Genomic DNA, 24,316 nt, shown 5'->3' with positions numbered 1-24,316 from the left:
GGTAAACACCACCATCACACCACACACTCCAGTGGCTGATAAATGCTGGTTCCCCGCATAGAGGGAAATTGATAAAACACGTATTTTATTGCTTTGTTACGTAAACACACAGGGCAAGGTTACATAACTATGCTTTTAAGTGGAAGTTTATTTTGTTTGTCGTGCTGGTTCTTGGTTTTCATAGTCTGATGTAAATACTTTTGTCTCGCTAAAGCCGGTGTCGCACGCTGGAAAAGAATTGCCGATCTAGAAGCTTGTATAGATCGTCTATTTTCGCAGCGTGAAACCACACCGGAGAGCCACTGTTTGCGGCGTGTGACACTGCGTTGTTACTGAGCAGTTTAAAAAAAAAGAACCATTTAGGACTGCGTCTCTGTCGGGTGGACAGAGACACACGCATATGTCCAAAATTGTTACTTTTCACGATTCAAATTCAAAAGCATCAAAAGTAGCAGATCTGCAAGCTCGAAACGCGTCGCTTCGCGCCGCGTTTCGAGCTTGCAGATCTGCTACTTCCGATGCCTTTGTGTGACTCTGTAGTTGTAGTATGATCAAGCAGGCCGGTAATTTACGAAAAAACACAAAAAAAAAAATGTAAACGTGGAGATAAGAGGTTTCTGCACGACAGCCACGACTGGTATTGTGAGACAGGTAGCTCCTCTGTAGAAACCAGTAGTATTTCATAATAATGTGTTCCTTTTCAAGAGAGGCTTTCTTTCTATTCATAGTATTATGTAAATGCGTCTCCCTCCCGGTCTATCTAAATATGTAAATGGAGCTGTGTTTTTCCAGCCTCTATTCAAAGTACTTCGTTGTTCGCCGGCAATGAAGCACCGTGTTGCACATCGTCGTCGTCCGACAGAAACCCTGTATCTCCACATTTAAGCTATTTGCGTTTTTTTTCCCGTCAATTAATGCCCTACTTCATCATACAGGAGTGTCGCGCTAAAGTAGTGAAAATAGTCGATCTACAAGCTCGATGCAACGCGTCGTGCACCTGTAGATCAGCTATTTTCACTGTTTGAAAATGTTATTGATATAATAATAAAAAAAGGAACGGTTTGGGACATACAAGGTTTCCACCCGACAGCAACGATATGAAATACTGTAGACCTGTGCGTTTATGTGGATGACTGTTGAGCTCTCTCTCTCTCTCTCTCTCTCTCTCTCTCTCTCTCCTGTTATGGTAGGGGATTATCATTGTAGAGGCCTAGAGGGCAGTTGTTGCATAACTAGATATGAGACCGACACATGTGTGCACGGCACACACACACACACACACACACACACACACACACACACACACACACACACACACAGAGGGAGAGACAACGAGGAGTGAGTAACATTGCTTTATCTTGCGCGTGCACCCGTGCATACACACACACACACACACAGAGGGAGAGAGCAACCGCGAGGGAGGAATGCTTTATCTTGCACGTGCATATATACAGACACACACGCACGCACGCACGCACGCACGCACGCACGCACGCACGCACGCACGCACGCACACGCACACGCACACCCCTACAATCAGCATAGACCCCCCAGACAGGACAGACAGAGGTGTAAACACGGGGAGGAGGCGTGATGTCTTTCCACATTAGAGGTGTCTGTGTGGTGTTTGTGTATGGCGGGCAGAACCACACAGATGACAGGGCAGCAATGAGACTAATATGGACCGGGAGATTACTACACACACACACAAACACTGTCATTAAGAGCACTGTTTCACACACTGCTGCTTAGCCCACTTAAACCATTGGCTCTCAAAGTGAGGTCCGGGGACCCCCAGGGGTCCTTGGGTCGCAACGCGTTGTGAGCTTGTAGATCGGCTATTTTTTGCAGAACGTTCCCCCCAGAATATGGATGCCAGTGTTTAACAAAAGTGGCATTTTAAGTTTTAAGCATAAGATTTGCGGTAATGTCGTTAATCGCAGTTATTTTTGCCTAAAAAATCATGACATTTAATTTTCATAAAGTCCCATCCCTACTCCTGATATGGAATGACTGGTTACTTAGCAACAACCGTTTGAAAGGGGAGGACAAAAGAGAGCTACGACGTCTCAGTCAAGCTCCTGGAAAAAAAACCTTTGATACACAATGTTTAAACAGTTGTTGTTTGATAGCATCACGACGTGAGATAGAATGGAAACACCTGCTTGCATTTGGAACACACCCGTTGTAATAGTTCTTGTTCTGTGGCTACAGCTGTACCTACCGCTATTGATGAAATATCGTGACTGCTATATGTATAGAAGTCATTTTATTCACAGTACAGAACAGAACAGAACACCGCACAACAGTAGACTGTACAACAGAATAGAATAGAGTAACAATACAATACAAAAGGGCTTGCTTATTTCCTTTCTATTGAGTCTATTTAGGTTAGCCAAACGTCATTGTGTCAGTACAGGGCGTCCTTTAACCCATTAAGACCGGGAAAGCCTCTGTGTCATTTTTTGATTTCTTTGGCTATTCAAAAAATAGCAGATCTACAAGCTCATAGCGCGGCACTCTCTGTGCTGCGCTACGAGCTTGTAGATCTGCTTTTTTTTTTATCGTGAACATTTGTGCAAATCTTTGAATATATATATATTTTTAAAGCGAACATTTGTAACTCAAATCTTTGCTTCTGGGGGTGTCTTCTAAATCCTAACAGTTTTCTGAAAAACTATTGTTGCTATGATATCAGTGGTGCTCAAACTTTTTCATGTCAATGACCCCCAAAATTACTTGTATTTAGCCGCCGACCCCATCAAAATATTTTGTGGTAGGGACCCCCAGAAGCAAAGATTTGAGTCAAAAATCTTCCCTTTTAAAAATACATATATTCAAATAGTTGCACAAAAGTTCGAGATTTTTCAAAAATAGCAGATATACAAGCTCATAGCGCGGCACCAAGTGCCGCGCTATGAGCTTGTATATCAGCTATTTTTGAATGGCCAAAGTATAAAATATGGTGGTTACACAGATGCGTTCCCGGTCTAAATGGGTTAACACTGAATTACAAAGAATTATGGCCTTTATGAATGAAGCATTTACTTTATATAGGATAATTTTTGCCAATCTAAACGGGGAGAGAAAAAAAACATGTATTGGGTAATCCCACGGCAGCTGTACATGGTCGTCAGAACAGCTGGTGACGTCTGATCCAAGAAGGAAAGGGTCAGTGGTGGAAAGCAACTAGGTACATTTACTCAAGTACCGTACTTAAGTAACATTTTGAGGTATTTTTTACTTAGATTATTTGTAATATTGAATACTTTTACTTCTACCCCCACTACATCGCAGAGGCAAATCTTGTACTTTTGCTCCACTGCAATTATTTGAAAGGTTTTGTTTTGAGTTACTTTGTAGATTTTAGAAACATACATTTACACCACTTCAGCCTTATATATATATATACTTTGGCTATTTGAAAATAGCCGACCAACAAGCTCACAACGTGGCGTGGATGTAACGCTTTGTGAGCTTGTAGATCTGCTATTTTCAAAGGAATTTTATACAATTTATACTGTACATTTGTGACTTGTGAAATGGGATATTCTGCATAGTGAGTACTTTTGCTTTTGGCACTTTTAAGTACACTTTGATGCCAATACTTTTGTACTTTTACTCAAGTAAATTTTGAATTTTTAACAGAGTATTTCTACATTGCGGTATTGATACTTTTACATAAGTAAAGGATATCCTGTGCCTACGCAAACAGGGTCAATCTCCAGCTTCCTCGCTAATACTGTCACACTAATACAACTAATACTATGTACTGTAGGTCACAAATCTCCTGTGCATTGTCACTCTGCCTCTCTCTGTCTCTGTCTCTGTGTCACATGAACCCTAGCGTCACTATTCTGGCCATGTCATAAAAGGCTAAAATAGACACACATTTGGTAAAAATAGGCCAACATTCTGTGAAAGTAGCAGGTCAACAAGCTCACAATGCAACACATTGTGAGCTTGTTGACCTGCTACTGTCACAGAATGTTGGATTGTAGAGTGGATACTTTTTCCACACAACACTGTTGTAAGACAAAGTATAAAAATAGGTCTTATAGGTCATATAACTATGTTTAAATGTTTTACCATTTCATCAAGTACGGCATCCAATTCCATTAATTTAATTGAATTACTTGTAGCCTACTAACCACTTGAAGCCCAGCATCCATATCCTGGGGGCCACAGTAGCCAAAAATACAAGTGAAGAGATCCTGTGTAGATCAGGTTCAGTTAAAGTACACATGGGCAACAGACCCGGCCCTTTGATCATCTCAATCCGGCCGGCAAAGTCCTCAAAGAAAAATGTATGACCCCGGCCCCTCAAAAAAAAAAGAAAATAGTAAATTCTAAACAACAGCATTATGTTAATAGTTTTGAGGGACATTGATTTAACTCCACTCCAGTTAATATTGATTCATATTTACCAATATTGTTTGTCAACATCTTGTTATGGCTGTGGTTTAGCCCTTTCATTGGGCTATTCAACGGGTTATGTAGGATTGTAATCACTAGCCAGTTTAAAGTGGAAATGTCAAACGTTTTTCTTGCTGAGAGGAACAATGACTTTGCTCACCGCTTTTTGGTTAAGAGAGTGTCGACATTAAACCCCTTGCACATGATTACTTCACGAGAAAAACAAACAAAAATGACAACTTATGACATCTTATTGACCTCTTGCACACCTACTCAGGAATGGCCGTCCGACGAGTGGCTGCAAAGGTGCATCATTTTTCCAGTTCAAAAGGTGGCCGATCAATACGAAATTGCTTGCTTGAGTGCAAGGGCCTTAACAATATAGTGTTCATCAGTTCACCAGTTGCACCTACTTTCTTTTCTTCTGTGAGAAGAGGCCAGTGGGGTCAGAGATTTTTAGAGGGTACTGGTTGTACATGTTGCTCCTTTTATCATTTTCTTAGATTAACATTTTGGCAGCTTTTGCTTTGTAGGAGTGCGTAGAGCAGTGATTCCCAAACTTTTTTGTGTCGAGGACTCCCAAATTGATATGTATTTGGCCACGGACCCCCATCTGAAAAGGTCTTGTGCCAGGGACCTCCAGAAGCAAAGATTTGAATTAAAAAAAAAGCAAAAATATTAAAGGAATTATGAAACAATTTCACGTTTTTTCAAAAATATTAAAAATGGCAGATGTACAAGCTCGCAGCGTGGCACAAAGTGACACGCTGTGAGCTTGTAGATCTGCTATTTTTGAATAGCCAACATATAAATGGATAAAGTAGTTCAAAATGATTGGGATCCTACAGTAACTACTTTTGCTGGGGACCCCCTAGACCCCCCCCCCCCCAAGGACCCCACTTTGAGAACCACTGCTCTAACTGCCAGCACAATGCAATTTTGGTTCACACGCATGTATTTCCCATGTGCATTTTGTCCTGGCATCTGCCTTTGTACTCCCGTCCTATATATTCACATGGACGGAGAAATGACCCAGGGTCAGAATGGTCTGTTTTAGGGGTCAGGGGTCACAGAGACGAGGAGGGTTAGGATTAGAAAAAGTTTTTGTGTGATAGGATATTGTTTTTACATGAACCACTTGAACCCTAGCATCCCTATTCCGAGGGGAACATTAGCCGAAAATAGCCGATCTACAAGCTCAAACGCCTCAGCAAAGAGAGGGAAAAAAGAGCAGACGAAATACAGAGTGAAAGATCAAGTTTACTAAGTATTGATGGTTTAGGTGGTTAAATGTCTGAAAATAACCATTAACATGAATCCAACACTGACGATGGGGCTGTCAAACAAGTATATGAAGCTTTCTGCAGCACAACATGTAGTGGGGGGTCCCTGGTTCATCTTTCTCTCAGCTAGGAGATCCTTGGCGTGAAAAAACGTTGAAGACCCCTGGGCTAATGTAAGTAAGCGTTGAGATTAGGCATGTAGAGGGGAGCGTGTCAATGTTTGTAATGTGTGTCTCTTTCCAGTGTCAGATGTACTCGAGGTCAGACGTTTTGGGTGTGTAAGGGTTGACCGGTCCACAGAGTCCTGCCGTTTCTATATTTAGCCACCACCTCCAGGTCAAACTTCTATAAATAATCTCTCCATCCGATCCTCTGTATGGTGTTCCTCTTTCAGTGACGCGCTAAAACTCACTACCTGTCCCCCGTGTGTGTGTGTGTGTGTGTGTGTGTGTGTGTGTGTGTGCGTGTGTGCGTGTGTGCGTGTGTGCGTGTGTGTGTGTGCGTGCGCGAATGCATGTTTATGACCAGTGAGCTGCTATCGGCTGTACTTTCTCCAGACTGCGGGGTGGATAGAATTACACACCAGGAGAACGGGGGTTACAGAGCAGTCACAGTTTTATGGTTCAAGTGACCTCGATCGGCGTTCGGGGGTGGTGACAGGCTCGCCCCTGGCTCAGGTCCACCACGTTTCGATTCCCGTTTACTCACAGGGACAAACAACACGATTTCTCGTCGTCTCGGCTGGCCCAATAAAGAAATATGCGCAAACACGTTGATAGAAACGAGCAATTTATTCAGTCAACGGAATTGTTTTAATACGTCTTCGACACATGTTGACCAAGGTGTTAGACGCAGCACTGCATCACAGAGCTACCGGATTAGATGAATAATTTAAGTGGATAAACATACAGTAGGACTAGTATAATCCAACACTGAAACCACTGTGGGAGCTATTTTTTCTAAGTCCAGGAACTGTTAGGGAGGCAGCTAGTTATTCCTACTGAAAGATCTGTGTTTTTGTTTACTAACACGGGAACTTTATCCCGTGACAGTTTGATTGTAACCTCCAGCATGTCATCAAAGAGGCCTGAGGGACAAAGACAAGGCACAAGCGAGAAGAACAGGAGGAGAGGAGGCTGACTCGGGCAAGGAGAAGAGTTGAACTGTCTGAATGCATCTCTGTTCGGATGCAAACTTTTGATAGCAGAGGGAACAGGAATTGGAAACGTAAAAGACTTAGAATTGCAACACACCATCACCAGCACCTCCCGTTTGCCTGTTTGAGCATCAGAGAGCCATTGCCTTCCTGACACATCAGACGGTGTCACGTGTGACCCGTCCGACCCCGCACACATGACGTGATCCTGCGTCCCACCGTCACAAGCGACAACGTCTCCTTCCCTGCTCGTCGCCATGGACACCTTCTTCCGCCGCCACTTCCACCGGCGCTGCAAGGCGAGGGCCAACCGGCCCAGCCCCGCCGTGGCGGCCAGCAAAGCCAGGAGGCGCTCCAGCGTGGGCCTGCCTTCGGCCGGGCTGGCACAGCGGAGGAGGTCGTCCGTGGTCGCGCTTCCGCCACACGGCGGCCAGAGGAGGCGGTCCAGCATCGGCGCGCTGGCGGTCAGCGCGCAGAGGCGCCGGTCCAGCGTGGGGGTGGGGCTGACGATCACGACGGGCGGGAACGGAGGAGTTGGAGACGACGAAGGAGAGGAGGAGGAGGATGGAGATAGAGCAGGACGGAGACGAGGCGATACGTTGGGGTGTAGTAAGCCCCACTACGCTCGGCGGGGGCTGGCGGTGCGAAGGAGGCACGGCCTCAAACTGAAAACTATCGAACCCCATCTGCTGGGACCATCCATGCTGCTTGCTAGTTTGGTCCAAATGGGGGGGCAAGTGGGGCACGGGGAGGAGGAGGGGCAAGAGGACGACGAAGCAGAGACGGAAACATCCCTGTCCTCCTATTCTGGGTCGGACGAGGAGGCAGGAAGGGAGGAGGAAGGAGGTTGCGGAGAGACGGGGACGGACAGCACCGACAGGCCACTGTCTTGCACAGCGGAGTGGAACCGACAGGCCGTCTGCGCCGCTCGGCCCCGACTGTCCCAGACGGTCACCATGGAGAACATCGGCGCCCGCCACATGCTCCGCGCCCCCCGCTGCCTCCGGCGGAACTCCTCCCACTTGCTCCCGGCCGACTCGGTGCACCAAAGCCGCGTGATGGCGTACGGCGTCTACGGACGCTACAAGCGCAGGCCGTCGGGACACGTGTGTCGCGCCTTGAACCACGTGCTCCAGACCTCCAGCACCAGCCCCAACCTCAGCCACTGGACGTCCCCGGCCCTGAGCTCCTACCTGGGGGGGGCAGACCTGTGTCCCTCTTTGATGCACCAGCTCTGCAGAAGCAGCTCCTCGCCACTGGGGGAGACCATGTACTATGACCCTAACCTGGATACCTGGGACAACTTCCTATCGTATGTAATGTCACCCCCACGCACACACGTGCACACCCCTAGAGAGTGATACTACACTACGGCACTGTGAGAGAGAAACTACAGTATGGCTCACTGTCGCTGAGCATTTACTGCATTTGTATTTTGTTTGTGTTCTGTTGTGTGTCTTATGTGTGTATGAGTGTTTTATGTGGTAAGTGTGTGTAGGTGCATGTGTGTGTGTTACAAGTCACGTTAAGCCACGGTAAGAAAATAAATAAATACATGATGCCCTTCCAGACTTGAATTAAAATATATATATCTTTTCACTTAATTTTTTTGCCCCAAAACAAACACAATATTAAGAAAAAAATATGAAAAGAAACTGAGCTGAAGTCTTAATTATTATGTTTTATTCAAGTCTGGAGTGCAGCCATCATAGTGGGTTTGATTTAACTTCAAGTGTATATTTTAGAGCATCCAGTCCCAGTTTAGAGGAAGTGCACCTGCTACCCGTGTGTGTGTGTGTGTGTGTGTGTGTGTGTGTGTGTGTGTGTGTGTGTGTGTGTGTGTGTGTGTGTGTGTGTGTGTGTGTGTGTGTGTGTGTGTGTGTGTGTGTGTGTGTGTGTGTGTGTGTGTGTGTGTGTGTGTTTGTGTGCGTGTGCGCGCACAGAGAGTGAGTTTAGAGAGAAGCTAGTTGCATGCCGCTGAAAATCGCTGATCTACAAGCTCACAGCGCATCGTGAGCTTGTAGATCATCCACTGTATTTGCAGTGTAACTGCAAGTATGAATCAGGAATAAGCAACTGTGTGTTACGAACCCTGACCTGGTTACACAGATGACTCTCATGTGCAGAAACATCTGTGTGCGCACTCGTGCATCATGCCTTAAGCTGTATTAATGCTATTAAGCTGCAATCCATACGTTTAATATGCTACCCAAGATTTGAACCCGAGTCTCCCACGTGGGAGACCAAAGATTTACCACTTAACAAAGACAGAATCCCCACTTGACCAGCGGAGTCCAAGGTGTCCTATATCAGTGGTTCTCAAACTTTTTCATGTCAAGGACCCCCAAAATGATATGTTTTTGGCCGCGGACACCCATCACAAATATTTTGTTCCAGGGACCCCAGAGGCAAAGATTTGAGTTACAAATGTTCGCTTTAAAAAAAAAAAAATTCACTGTTTTTGAATAGCCAAAGTATAAAAGGTTAAAGTGTTTAAAATGATTGTGATGCTAGTATATTAACACATTTTGCTGGGGACCCCCTGGAGCCCCCCACGGAACCCTGAGAGCCAATGTCTTATATGACACCAAGGTCTAACTGTCTCAATGGAAGAGAAGGGAGACCACCTCCAACCACTGTAGATGTACTAGTTATATATTATCAACATACTCAGATGAATTAAAGTAACATTGTATGTTAAAATAAGTTCTGAATCGCAGCTTTGACTGCGAAATGACAACAAAAGGAGCGCTGCTTATTTGTAATGTTTGGTAAGCAGCCATACCAGTAGCAACATAATACTTAAATGGCCCGGAGTCCCCCAGGGGTCTATACTAGGCTCTCTGCTTTTTTTTACCCTCTAGTCTACACCAAATCTTTGTGCTGAAAATAGCCCATCTACAAACTTGTACATTGGCTATTTTTTTGCAGAATATCCGCCTATTATTATGATACAGTATGTCCAAAGTAGGGACGCTAGGGTTCATGTGGTTAACTCTAGCATACAGATTGGTTAAAATAACGTTGTATTCATTAACAATAAGTTCCGGATTGCAGCTTTAACTATGAAATGATGACGACAAAAGGAATGCCGCTTATTTGTACTGGCAAGCAGCCATACCAGTAGCAACATCATGTTTGAATGATGTCTGATTTGGGTTGTTCTTTGTTCTCCTGTATCGTGTGTTCAACACCTGGTTGGATAAAAGATTATTTATTTTATAAAGTGTTGGGAGTTAAAATGTAGGGTGGTATTATCATATTTTTCAAAAGATTATAAATAGTTGAACTGAATATTGGATCTTGGCAATAGGTGACTGACTCAAAACGTCCAAATGTCCTACTACTGTGTGATATGTGACACTTGGGACAGGGTTGTGGAATGTAGCCTGAGGTCAAACTGGAATTAACTACTTTTTTACAAAGATGTTTTGAACATTCTTGGGGAAGAAAGGTGGTAATGACATGCATTTATTTATTTCCAAAAATAACTGATCTATAAGCTTATAACTTGTGAGCTTGTACATTGGCAATTAATTAATACATTTTTAATTTGTGTTCCAATTCATTAGGCATGCCAGTGTATTAAATGCTTTAATGTGAATGTGTCATTCACAGTCCTCTCTTGTTGTTCTCCTCCAATCTTTCTGTCTACTCTTTTATCTCTTCTCTATCCTCCCCTTTCTACTCCGCTCCATCCATCCGTCTATCTTTTTATAATCCAGGAAAGCGATAGCCAAGTCTGGCCTGCATCATCTGCCATGTCAGCCCAGCACGTCAAGTCTGAACAGATCCGACCCCGAACGAAATGTACGCAGTACCGTGGACTGGACCGTGAGTTATCTTTCTCCTCTCCTCTCCTTTCCTTTCCTCTCCGCTCCTCTCCTCTCCTCTCCTCTCCTCTCCTCTCCTCTCCTCTCCTCTCCTCTCCTCTCCTCTCCACCCCACCCACCACAAAAGCATGGAAGAAAGCCAACAATAACACATGTTGCACAGCAGCAAATAATGAATTAAATGTGTACTAGAAATAAATTGTATTGTGTTCCTCTAACATCTCTCTCTCTCTCTCTCTCTCTCTCTCTCTCTCTCTCTCTCTCTCTCTCTCTCTCTCTCTCTCTCGGTTTTATTCTTCCTCTTTGTGTCTTGTCTTCTTTCTTTGTACTTCCTTTCTTTTTTGCCCAGGACTCAGCATTGTATGGAGACCACATCTGGTTTGAGACCAACGTGTCTGGAGACTACTGTTATGTAGGAGAACAACACTGTATAGCCAAAACACTGGTTGGTAACCTCTCTGTCTGTCAGTGTCCCTTTCGCTTGGTCTGTCCGTTACTCAATTCAGCACTCAGCAGCATCTGCTAGTGATGCAAGACTGACCTCAAGTGGTCAGATGTGGCATTACTGTTTCACCAACTGCACCCTGGCCATGGGGAAAAGATCAGATAAAGCTTTATTGATCCCTGGGAGGAAGGGGTTTAGAATAGCAGACACTTAGCGACTGTCCCCCTAAAAGATATACATTTGACAACATAATATTTCTACATAATCAAAGGTCACAAAGAACAAATGTTTTTATTTGATCATTTAACCCATTGAGACCTGAAGCCGATTCTACATGTCTCCTAACGCTCAACAGTATTCTGAAAAACGTATGTTTCTATATCAGTGGTGTTCAATCTTTTTCATGTCAAGGACCCCCAAAATTATATGTATTTGGCCGCGGACCCCCATCAAAATATTTTGTTCCAGGGACCCCCCAGAAGCAAAGATTTTAGTTAAAAATGTTCGCTTTAAAAATATATATTTTCAAAGATTTGCACACATTTTCACGAATTTTCAAAAATAGCAGATCTACAAGCTCGTAGCGCGGCACTCGGTGCCGCGCTATGAGCTTGTATATGTGCTATTTTTGAATAGCCCAAAGTGTAAAATAATGCTTTTTAGCTTGAATCTAAAAATGACACAGTTCCAGGTCTTAATGGGATAATTTTGTTCACCATTGTTGGCATTTATTCAAATATGTCAAGTTTTTTTTACTTTCATCTGTCTGTTTCTCTCTCTCTCTCTGTCTCTCTCCCCAGCAAAAGTCAGTGAGTCGTAGGAAGTGTGCGGCCTGTAAGATTGTGGTCCACACCATCTGCATAGAGCAACTGGAGAAGGTAACGTTACACTCTGGGTTCCGTTGGAAGCCATTATTCACCCCCGAGTCACAAGGGGGGGGAGGTGGCGCTCCGCTGATCTCACTTTCGTTTCACCGTGTGTGTGTGTGGCGCGTATCAATTAGCGCTTCCGTCATCGAGGCATCGTCTTGTCGTTCCTTGGCAGGCGGTGCAGGCTCATTTGAATTCCTAACAGAGAACACTAGCAGTAGCGTGCGCGCTGCTAATACAGACATGCAAAAGTGTCACTTTTCAGCTACAGTCACCTTTTTTGAACCCAAATAGGGCAATTGTGTGACACCTGACCCGAAAGAAAACAACATGTTGTCACCTTTTTCACCTCGGGGCTGTTTGCATGCCTGTAATAGGGGGAAAAAGGAGAGAAATTAAAGTCGGTGTGTAAGTTAAAATAAGTGTTCAGTTAAAATAGCTCTATATTCCCATAGTAATCGTTGCTATAAAGCAGGGGTGGGCAACTTTGATGATGGAGAGGGCCACTATATTTCCACACTCACTCCAGGGGCCATACTGCGTATCTGCGATCTCACCAGTAATACACTGTAAAGTCACTCATAGCCCATAATAGTCAGAAATGTAACAATAAAGGGATATTAACAATATGTTATTCAGTGTAACATTTTTATTTAATTTCAAATGCATTTAGTAATACTTATATACATGTTATGAACTTAAATACCAGTACTTTGAACATAAAAAATACAATACAATTTAATACAAGTCATTAAACTACTAATACAGACTGTAGTAATTAAAACGGGTCATATAAACTTGCATGTTTGGAATTGGAACAGCTGAAATCAATAATATATTGTATGTTTTTGAACATCGCTCAGTGTGTTGAAATAATTGCCTGTTGAAACGCGCGGTGCGTTCATGAAAGCGTTTCCTCCCTGACGGCTCACAAACCCCCATGTTGACGGGTTGTCGATGTACCGATGGAGCCCGCGGTCAAGACGCGCTCCCCTCCGCAAACCGCACGCATAGCGAGTCAGAACCCTTCCACCGTCTCTCCCTTCCTTCGTGTCCTCCTTCTCAGCTTTCCCACTGTCCGTGTCAATAAAAGAGAGAAACTACAACAAAGGCAAGGACTTAACTGACTGCCCTCGCCTTTTTATAAGCGCAAGGAAGGAAGGCTCAGGTTGCATTGTACCAACACCATCATCTATTACCCTCTCCAGTTCCCTAGCTCTAGAGCCATTCTCCTGGACGACAACCTGCCGGCCAATGACCCCAGCTTTAGAGTGAGATACCTTTCCTCACCCTCCTCTCTCTCTCCCTCTCCCTTTCTCTCTCCTTCTCCCTCTCCCTCTCCCTCTTTCTCCTCCGGTCTGGACGTGGTTTCTCCCTCGTTCGTATTCAAGGTGGAATACTCCGCCGCAGGCTGGGTTAAGGGTTCACTTTTAATCCAATCAATTCAAATGGAGAAGCGAGAAATGGAAGATCCACCCCCCCCCCCCCAAAAAAAAAATGCTATCGTGTTTAAATCAGAACATTTGATTAAACCGATGCGACAGGAGCTGATTGGTGAGTGGTTTTCAATATTTGAACTGTGCAGAAAATCAACACGGCACGTCTGAATTGAGGAAATTAAAAGAGAAGGGTCCCCTCCCTGCTTCGCCTCCTCCCCGGGCCTGACGGGCGTACGTTCGTTTCTCACCTCCACCCCTCCTTCCTCTGTCAATTTTCCAACTTAATACCGTATGCCAAACACCCACCTCTTCTCTCTGCCATCAAGAAGTGGGCCATTTCATTTCTGCTTCCAATCTACATTGTACACTGTATGAGTAATTTCTGCTGTCTGTCAAAGTGGTGCAGGAATTCTGGCAGCTTTGGTTGGCTGGCTTTTCACCCTTGATTGATTGATTGATTACTGTTAATCGTTTTCTTAATATGGGTACTTCATTTCATGGCACGCGGGTGACTTTCTGAGACAATGAAGCTGCATAGCGTTTGCTTGACGAAATAAATGATGTCAAAGACAAAATGATACTGACGTCCTTGCTAGGCTGTGTGGAGGCTGGTTATCATGAAACCAAATGTGACGTCAACAGTTATATTAGGGCTGCAACAGAAAGGTCACAGGTTTGATCCTGTTAAACCCTAAGTATTCCTATTCTGGGCATGTCACAGTAGGTGAACATTCGGTATAAAAAGACAGAAATGTGTCAGCTTTTTTCGTAAAAGACATTCAGAGTAGAGGGGAAAAAAAGAAGATGCCCAAGTATATACCCCTAGGGGACACCAGTCGACAAAGTATATAAGGTTTAAGTGGTTAACACTCAAAAGTGTGTCCATTGACAGCCGTGTGACCTGACAAAGTCAAGTCGCAGTTTTATTTTTGTACAGTACATTTCATACCAGGTAGACTCCATGTGCTTCACATTGTGTCCTTGAGCAAGGCACTGCAGTAGCACTACTGTATCCACACTGGCAGAGTCATCGTAAGACTCTTTCAGTGACAATAATAGATGTCCCGTCTACTTTGCCGCAAAATGTCACCTGTCTGCTATGTCCTTCTCACTTGTAATGTCTCATGAGGGAATCTTGTTATTGTTGATACCTTCTCTATTCTGAGATGGCTCCACCATTCTTTGATGCAGTTGTCCGCACTTGAAGCTCCTTGGTTGATTTCATGTGCAATTTCCTTGCCGGTGCTTTGAGCTGAGAAAGCTTGAGGCCGTCTTGCTTTGACCAACGTCTTCTAACCTTCCTGATCACACATATTCTAGATAAACTGTGGGGACAGTGTCCACTACCCCCCCCCCCCCCCCCCATTTCTGGTGTTGTCCTTCAGTTTTACAGCTCAGAATATCTTCTTTTTGGGGTAAATACTGGATCAGCACTTCATCAACTAAAACTCTCTTCTCCTCTCCTCTCCTCCAGATTAATTTCAGATGTAAACCATCCTTCCGAGAGTCTGGCTCTCGAAACATAAGAGAGGTAAGTTGTGGAATATTCTTCATGAGAGAGAGAGAGAGAGAGAGAGAGAGAGAGAGAGAGAGAGAGAGAGAGAGAGAGAGAGAGAGAGAGAGAGAGAGAGAGAGAGAGAGAGAGAGAGAGAGAGAGAGAGAGAGAGAGAGAGAGAGAGAGAGAGAGAGAGAGAGAGAGAGAGAGAGAGAGAGAGAGATTTGGCTGAATAACTGGCAAGGTTTTGTTAAATATTTCAAAAGTATAAAACATAATAGTGTGTGTGTTGCAGCCAATCGTGGTTCGTCACCATTGGGTCCATCGGCGGAGACAGGAGGGGAAATGTAAACAATGCGGCAAGGTTAGTAATATATTTGTTTGTTTAGAAAAAAATGAAATGAAAAAAAGTTATCTATAATGATTTGCCCCAAATACGGAAGCCAGTTAGAAAGTGATTAAAATATATATTTTTGGGGGTATATAATTTGCCTCTGTATTGGGAAATGGGTGCTGATATAGAACATAAAAATAAATATTTTATATAATGTGGTTGTTACAAAATCCCAAGGCGCACCTGTTTGCCTCGGTACACCACCGGGCTACACAATATGATTTAGTAGATGTCGCGGTTGGTATTAAGCAAAGTGCAGGCGAACAGGGTAAGGGTCACTGAAATGGTCACAGCAATACAAAAGCTGAGGTTTGTGTACAAAGGCTTATGGTAAGAATTCTCTTGACAATGTCTCTGCCATGATATGACGTACAACGCAGTACAGTCTACTGTAGCTCAGAGTGTGCATTAGCTGCACCGCTGGGATGTCATTAAAGCAATTAGCGATGAAGAGTGTGTTCTTAGGTGTGATTATGTGTATGACAGCGATGTGTTAAGTAAGAGATACAGCCGAGTGCCGCCGACCGCGGAAAAGCATCCGTCGCCACAGAGATGAACCTCCTCAACAGGGCTATTATTTGCTTTTGTAGGACATGTGTACAGACTGGAAGGTCTTCATAACTCCCCACAGCCAACCGTGATTTATGACCAGACGATGAACACGCTCATTACACGGCTTTGTTGGGCGCTCGACTCCGATTGGACAATAGAGGCATGCGGCGGGTCTGTTGTTGCTGAATAACAGGCCACTGTTTTGCCTTGTGTTTACGTTGCTATGGGAGCAGGAGCTTGCGAGCCAAATAAAAATCGTTCTTAAATCGATTTGTTGTTACGTCGTTGGTTAAGCAGCCGTGTAATGAGCGGGATAACGTACAGTACGCCGGTCTTTATTGTAAAAGAAAGAACTCATTATCTGTGTCGGCCTCGCCTCTTCCCTGCAGGGTTTCCAGCAGAAGTTTGCCTTCCACAGTAAAGAGATTGTTGCTATCAGTTGCTCCTGGTGCAAACAGGCTGTAAGTATTTTGTAGGGATTGTGTCATAAACCTAGGGATGGGCAATATGTTAATATTACCGTATGTTGATGTCGTGGTATGAGAACTGGGATTTTGGATATGGCAATGTTGTAAAATGGCGTAAGTTTTTAAAATGGACAAAAACAAAGTTTTATTTTTTTTTTTTTATTAAAAAAGTTTTTTTTTTTTTTTTTTTTAAGTAAGTTTTTAAAATGGCAAAAAAATAAAAATAATAATAAATATATATATATATATTTTTAAATGGCGTAAGTTGTAATCACTTGAAGCCGTATTTTATGTTTTTCAAAAAAGATTTTCAAAAATAGTGAAAACAGCCCATCTACAAGCTCAACCTATGAGCTTGTAGATCTGCTGTTTTAGCTTTGTTTATGAATTTTCATTTTGAGAATGTTGAAGAAATTGTCACGACACAATATTATCGTCACACTCACGACACGTCATAGCACCCAGCCCTACCTAAACCGTGTGTGTGTGTGTGTGTGTGTGTGTGTGTGTGTGTGTGTGTGTGTGTGTGTGTGTGTGTGTGTGTGTGTGTGTGTGTGTGTGTGTGTGTGTGTGTGTGTGTGTGTGTGTGTGTGTCCAGTACCACAACAAGGTCTCCTGCTTCATGCTGCAGCAGATAGAGGAGACCTGTACAATAGGAGCTCACGCTGCACTCATAGTCCCGCCCACCTGGATCATACGAGTCAAGCGACATCAGGTAACATGTCTGTCAATCACTCTGTAGCCGTGTTTTTTTTTTATCTATACAGCTCAGGGACACGTCCTCCTGGTGTCTGTTTACAGAGGTGACTGGTCTGGTTTGTCCACATGGCTTTGTGTTTGTCTGGTGCCTGGAGCATAGGGAAAAACTGAAGTCTGTTGGTGCCATCTAGTGTTTTTTATTGGAACAACAATTCTCTTCTCTTCTCTTCTCTTCTCTTCTCTTCTCTTCTCTTCTCTTCTCTTCTCTTCTCTTCTCTTCTCTTCTCTTCTCTTCTCTTCTCTTCTCTTCTCTTCTCTTCTCTTCTCTTCTCTTCTCCCTCTCTCTCTCCACAGTCATCTATAAAGAACAGTAAAAAGAAGAAGAGGACATCGTTCAAGAGGAAAAGCAGTAAAAAGGGAGTGGAGGTGTGTATATGTTTCAGTACGTTGAGATGAATCAAACATGTTGTTTGCCGCTACTTCAAATGAAATGTGTTCTTATTGTTCCTGTGTTGTGTTACTTTACCACCGTAATGGCCCAACACATTTTCCTCCATTACAATCATACTGTAACTGGAGTTTGTAAAAGAGCAAGTAAAGAGTCCTGTTCAACTAAATATAGAGCATTTATGATGACTTTCTATCTATCGTTTTCTATCGTAGTTGTAGTTTGTAAAACATTCCTCAACGGTGAATCCAGAATCCAAAATAAAAATAATTTGATGAATGGAATTAATCCGAGACCCGAATTAACAGCAGCGACTATATCAAAATCCATCCATAAAGTCCAAAACACCGCTCATATTATCATTTACATTCTCTTCTACCGAAGTCCGCTGAAAGAACTCACAGAAATATCACCGAAATAGTGAAAATAAACTTTAAAAACACTTTAGGTTTAGCTTCCGGGTGTTTAAAAAAAAGATTTTCTCATTCTATAACCATAGAATAAGAACGTATAGAACGTAAAGAGATAGAACAGACACCGGACTGCATTATGAACTGTGTTTTTTCTTCATTTTTACATTCTGGATTCACCATTTAAGGATTTTTTTACAAACTAAAACTCTCCGTGAATCAAAGACACCACCGGGTAGGTAAACAATAAAAAAAGAAAAGTCATTTCTTGAGTGAACTACCCCTTTATGACGACAAAAAAATGTGTAACCTTAATTGTATCGTAATCATCAACTTTAATTGTATCACAGTTTTCATACATTGATTGTAGTCTCAAAGCTACTGTCACATGCATGCTCTACCTCCGTAGAGTGAATGCTGTGAAGTGTACGTTAACATCCGACACCCTTTTGACAAGCATCGAGGAAGAGGAGAGCCTGCGGATGAATATGTTTTCTTCTTTGCCTCTTGTCTCCGCAGGAAGGAAGGCTCTGGAAGCCTTTTATCATCCGACCCATCCCCTCGCCTCTGATGAAGCCGCTGCTGGTGTTTGTCAACCCCAAGAGTGGAGGAAACCAGGTATCAAATGCGTCTGATTGAAGATTCAAAGGGTTTTGTTTGTCGCTCACTCATGTGAGGGCATCATGCTGCCAAATGTCGGCTGTCAAGGCTGTCAGTCTGTAAAGTTATATCTTGTCTTCTTGTCATATTTCTCCTTTAATTGCCTGCGTGAGACTATTGTAATCAGGCTGTCTATCTACAGCAGTTGTTCTACAACAGTGGGGTCTAACCCCAGGGGTACTTGAGGGGGTTCCAGGGGGTCCCCAGCCAAATGAGTGTTAATTAACACAAATCGGGGCCCGTGGCCTACAGTATAATGCATATCAAATTGGGGATCCTTGAAATTGAGAATCACTGCTATAGCCGTAAACATCTTCTCTTATGGGGGTCCCTGGCATATCTTTTCAAATGGGGGTCCGCGGGCTAAATTATGTGTACATTTTGGGGGTCCTTGACATGAAAAGGTTTGAGAACCAGCGATCTACAGTATGTGTATGAATGTCATGCAGTCAGACAATTGGTCCACCAGGTGGTGCTGCAGGTCAACTATGCATATCTCTAGGCTGCCTTGCTTAGATAAGATAAGATAATAAGAGATGAGATAAGACCTGTATTGATCCAGAGAGGGAAATTCAGTCACCAAAGACAGTACAGCAGTTTAAAAAAGTACTGTGTAGATACAGCATGATGGAAAGACATCACAGTCAAAGCAGCACCATCAGTAAGTAAGTTGTTAACACATTTATAAATAATAAATATAACATACAGTTTAGAATATACAATACAATACTATACACCCTCAGCAGTGCAGGCATAGTGCAAGACAAAGGAAAAAGCAAGAGAGGGCACAATAAGCATGTCTAATAGTGTCCATCCATAGCGTTCTGAACTGCTTGTTTCCGAGCAATTAGCTGAGCTGAGCAACCATTGTGTGCGTCATTATACATCTTCATAGCTAGTGGCACAAAGGACTGTCTAAGTCTCTTGGTTTCCCCGCGGAGGATGAATCTATCATTACCTCTGCTGCTAAACTGTCTAAGTGAAGGGGATTTGAGTGGTGGGATAGATAGATACTATTGATTGATTATTGACTCTTGTGTTTGTTCCAGGGTGCTAAGATCCTGCAGACCTTCATGTGGTACCTCAATCCAAGACAGGTGTTTGATCTCAGCCAAGGAGGGCCCAAGGAGGGGTGAGTCTCACACACACGCACACGTACACGCACACACGTACAGTATACATGTACAGAATGTGCAGACTATTTTACCCCTTTCACAGCCAGTACAATGACTCACTACGATTGGCGCGCGCGTGCACACACACACACACACACACACACACACACACACACACACACACACACACACACACACATGAACTTGCATACTCACACAGACACGCAAATGCATGCACACACTCTGGCTCATTTGGTGTGTGTGTGTATTTGTGTCTCCTAGTCTGGAGCTGTATCGTAAAGTCCACAACCTGAGAATCCTGGCATGTGGCGGGGACGGAACAGTAAGTAATATATCACACACTGTTCTCTCTGTCTTACACGCAGAGAGATCACAGACTTCTGAATGCATTCTGTCCTTCTGAGTTAACTCGGATTCCCTTGACATACTGTTTGAAGCTAGTAGTACAGGTGTCTTCTAGACCAGGGGTTGTCAAATACATTTGAGGTTGTGGGCTAGATTAGGGGAAAAAAAAGCGAACAGCCCTTTTGCATGTAGTTGAAGCGCAAGGGGGCGGGGGGGGGCGGGTGGGGACAGAGCCTGGCGACGCGAGCTATGTTAGTGCACTGAGTGGCAGTTGGGGCAAACGCAGTCCCTACAACATCATTTACGATTCTGTGCCTATCGGTACATAACTCGCCCCAACTACATGCAAAAAGGCTGTTCGTCTCTCCATGCGAGTGCTCGCACGGCTTTCGTTGCCTTCATCTTTTCTACCTGCTGTCTTTGTCTCTGCTATAACTAGTGTTGAGAATTTAGTTTCTTATGTACAAGAACACAATTAGACTAAAATCTTCATTGAAGTGATCACATTTTTTTTTTTTTTTTTTTAAGATTTGTTTTTGGTATTTTTTTTATTGTTTTTATTGGAGAGGGACAGGGAAAGTAGTCTGACAGGAAGAATGGGGAGAGAGATGGGGGGAAGACATGCAGGAAAGGCCGACGGGAACGGGACGCGAACCCGCGGCACATTTGCTATTAAGGATTTGCAACCAGGGTGCCTAGACCGCGACGCCACGGTCTAGGCCTGAAGTGATCACATTTATAGCAATAGTCTGAGGTTACCCATGAATCACAATATTATGACTCAATATTTCATAATGCATTTTGCTTACCTGTTGCAGTGCATCAAACAGTGTTATTTTTCACTTGCAGCATACAGACACCCGACATCTCTTGGATTGAACCAGCCTCTCAACATCCATTATAGTGCCCGAATTGTGTTTATCGTGATGGGAGTTGAGCGAATGCTGTTTAGATTTGTCAATGTTCGTTATGGAGAACGCCTGCTCACAGAGATATGTTGTCCCGAATATGCAAAGGTTCTTTGAAGCAAATTGTCACCTTGGGGTACATCAGTTTTAATAATAATGAGTGCAGACCCACAGTCTGAGGCTTAATTTTCCAACCCAAGACACACTGAACATCAATTAGTTCCAGTTGGCCTGCGGGCCACCTTGGTATTAACAGGGACGGTTATGGCAGTGTTAAGATAAGAGATAAGATCAACTTGCATTGATCCCCATGGGGAAATTCAGGAGCCATAGAAGCTATAGCAGTAAGCATTAAACACTAGAGGTATTAATAGGTAAACAGCAAACTGTCCTGAATTGTCTTGACTACTATAGACTCGAGCAGCATTGGGAACAAAAACAAGGAGACAGAGCATTTTCCCACTACTCTGGTGACGTGAAATTGAGAAATATGGTGCTGCCTAGTTCATTGGTTCTCAAAGTTGGGTCCGGGGACCCCCAGGGGTCCTTGGGGGGGTTCCAGGGGGTCCCCAGCAAAATATGTTAATATAGCATCAGAATAAGTTTAACCACTTCAACCTTTTATACTTTGGCTATTCAAAAATAGCAGATATACAAGTTCATAGTGCGACCTTTGAATATATATTTTTAAAGTGAACATTTGTAACTCAAATCTTTGCTTCTGGAGGTCCTTGACATGAAAAAGTTTGAGAAACACTGGTCTAGTTTACAGTACATGCACGACAGGCTTGTTGTTCCTGCATTAGAAACAGAAGAGAAGGAATAAATTATTAGCTGAACAAGGCTAAACGGCTTACTAGGAGAGCCCTACCCCCCCCCTCTCCACTCCCCCTCTCCGACCCCTCTTTTATCAACTGGCGACGGCGGTTGTTAGTGAGGGTCGGGTGAACAAACAACATTGATTGCGCATTGTACAAATGTAAAATCCTCTATCACCAGTGAATATGCTTTATTATGCATGGACATACATATATCACCAATGGATATATTGTACAAACTATCAACAGTAAATATGACACTGATATATGTACATACAATTTGTACTGTATACGTCAACCGGCCTACAACAGTAGGTAGCTGGATAATATACTGTATGTACTGTACAATAAAGTCTGTCAACAGTGAATATAATTAATATATACAGTCTATCAATAGTGAATATAATGACTATGTGTATACAATCTGTCAATAGTGAACATACTGTAGTGTGTATACTGTACACAGTCTTATCAACAATACATTTTTGAGTAAATATTGTTGAGTCTCACAAGTTCACAACAGTTAACAGTTAATAGGCAGATTAACTTATCTCTGCCATTCAGATACGAGAAGAATGAGAACTAACCAAAAAGGGAACTAGGGAATGGAAAAGGCAAGTTAGTTTTAATCTCCAGTGGTTTATAGTGCCAGGAAAACTCAAGTGGCACATAATGCAATCTCTCCCAACCAGATGTAACAAGCACGCTGTTGACATACTGACAGATGCACAGGGCATGTGCGCGCGCACCGCACACGCACGTACGCATGCACGCACACACACAAAAAATATACTCGCCTGCACAGGCAGCTAGCCTTACCCAGCAGATGCACACAGGCACGTATAAGCGCGACTAAAAGATGTTTCAGCGTGTAATCTCTCCCAGACAGATTTTGTAAAACCATAAAAATGGTGTTAGGACAAGCTGTGAATGGAATTTAGTTCCTTGTGTATTATCACTTCTGCTTCTGCTAATATTAATTCCCTGGGGCGTGACGGTTTACGTGCGTGACTGTGTGCGTGCGTGTGGAATGACAACTGTTGCATGTTAAAACTTTTTCTAGGACTATGGATGGACTATGGATGCAGGGCTGGGTGGATGGACAAAGGGGTGGATGGAGGGACGGATGAATGGATGGATGAATCCTGTTGATTTCGAACCCTCTGTGTGTCTCTGTCTAAACCTCGTACAGACTGTGTACAAATTCTTGGTGTTATTGCGAACGCAGCGGAAGAAGGCCGCGCAAGTGGAGCTTACTATGACACTGTGCTCGGCTTGTGTGTGTGTGTGTGTGTCTCTGTGTGCACTATTGTGTGCACTGCCTGTGTGCAGCCAAGTAAATGTCCAATATAGACGTACCATACATCAAATGAAAGGTCTTTGAAAACTGAACACACCTGTCAAGGTTGCGTTTAAGTCCGCCCCTTCCCCCGGAAGCCACGCCCCGGAGAAGGCTCCTAAAAACTCCCCATTGAAACCCCATGTTAAATGAAAAGTGCCCGAATCGCTCCGAAACTTTTTCTACCCCCCTAAGTGGGGGTCTACGAACAAATACTTCGGGCTTGGATTTTGGCTCCGCCCCCCGGAAGTGGGTGAAACAGGCACTTCAAACACTTTGTTGAATTGTTCAAAACCATTCAAAGTTTTTTTTTTTGTGAATTTGTATTTTTCTAAGATGCTCCTTTTAACGCAGAATTTCATTGTATTTTTTAAAATGTTTTTATTGGTTACTTTTTTTTAAATATTTTTTTTCATTCATTTTTTTTTTTTTTGCGTTCGCTTCCCGCGCTCGCGCGTCTTACTTGTTGTATAATAATAATGAATATCAAGTAGTCTGTTTTCTTGTTGGGTGTGAAAGAGTGTGTGTGTGTGTGTGTGTGTGTGTGTGTGTGTGTGTGTGTGTGTGTGTGTCCTTGGGGGGGTCCCCCCATATAGCATCACAATAATTTTAACCACTTTATCCACATTTTATACTTTGGATTGGCCAAATACCATACATATTAATTTGGGGGTCCTTAAGATGAAATGGTTTGAGAACCATCGTCTAAATAACTGTGTGTATGTTTCTAGGTGGGCTGGGTGCTATCCTGCCTTGATGAGCTGGCATTGAACCCTCAGCCTGCTGTTGCTGTGTTACCACTGGGGACAGGAAACGACCTAGCCAGGACCCTTAACTGGGGAGGGGTGGGTACACGCACGAACGCACGCACGCACACACACACACACACACACACACACACACACACACACACACACACACACACACACACACACACACACACACACACACACACACATGCACACACACACACACACACACACACAATTTCTGTTATATTAACAATCATTTTCATACCATGCATATTATAGGGCTATACAGATGAGCCAGTGTCTAAGATCCTGTCTCATGTTGAAGAAGGAGCTGTAGTCCAATTAGACAGGTGGAATCTACGGGTTGAACCGAACCACAGTGCAGGGGCCGAACACGATGAGCAGCAAACTGACAAGGTTTGAACACACACACACACACACACACACACACA

General features: G+C 43.6%; 2 protein-coding genes across 5 annotated transcripts in view; one reads left to right on the top strand and one right to left on the bottom strand.

Annotated features, from left to right (window-relative positions):
- LOC311040716 (diacylglycerol kinase zeta-like) overlaps positions 1-24,316 on the top strand; it is a 168,239-nt gene that overhangs the window by 57,001 nt on the left and 86,922 nt on the right. For 2 of the 4 annotated variants that reach the window (XM_084051063.1, XM_084051062.1), the window contains 14 exons: positions 10,581-10,689; positions 11,038-11,133; positions 11,934-12,011; positions 13,211-13,273; positions 14,916-14,972; positions 15,232-15,300; positions 16,272-16,343; positions 16,948-17,064; positions 17,403-17,474; positions 18,426-18,524; positions 19,616-19,698; positions 19,964-20,024; positions 23,844-23,957; positions 24,144-24,281. In XM_084051063.1, the coding sequence (XP_083907189.1) occupies positions 10,581-10,689; positions 11,038-11,133; positions 11,934-12,011; positions 13,211-13,273; positions 14,916-14,972; positions 15,232-15,300; positions 16,272-16,343; positions 16,948-17,064; positions 17,403-17,474; positions 18,426-18,524; positions 19,616-19,698; positions 19,964-20,024; positions 23,844-23,957; positions 24,144-24,281 (1,228 nt within the window). Of the gene's footprint in view, positions 1-6,751; positions 8,168-10,580; positions 10,690-11,037; positions 11,134-11,933; positions 12,012-13,210; positions 13,274-14,915; positions 14,973-15,231; positions 15,301-16,271; positions 16,344-16,947; positions 17,065-17,402; positions 17,475-18,425; positions 18,525-19,615; positions 19,699-19,963; positions 20,025-23,843; positions 23,958-24,143; positions 24,282-24,316 lie in introns of all 4 variants that reach the window. The other 2 variants (XM_084051060.1, XM_084051061.1) reach the window with 2 other exon arrangements.
- The window catches only part of LOC311040720 (ankyrin repeat domain-containing protein 10-like), a 454,992-nt gene continuing 440,352 nt past the window's right edge, over positions 9,677-24,316 (bottom strand). Inside the window, exon 7 of the transcript XR_014600291.1 lies at positions 9,677-9,696. The gene's annotated coding sequence lies outside the window, so the exon portion shown is untranslated. The remainder of the gene's footprint in view (positions 9,697-24,316) is intronic.

This window comes from Gymnoscopelus microlampas (genome assembly GCF_963454915.1).
Source record: "Gymnoscopelus microlampas genome assembly, chromosome: 24".
NCBI lineage: Eukaryota > Metazoa > Chordata > Actinopteri > Myctophiformes > Myctophidae > Gymnoscopelus > Gymnoscopelus microlampas.
This window is presented reverse-complemented; position numbering and strand designations above follow the sequence as displayed.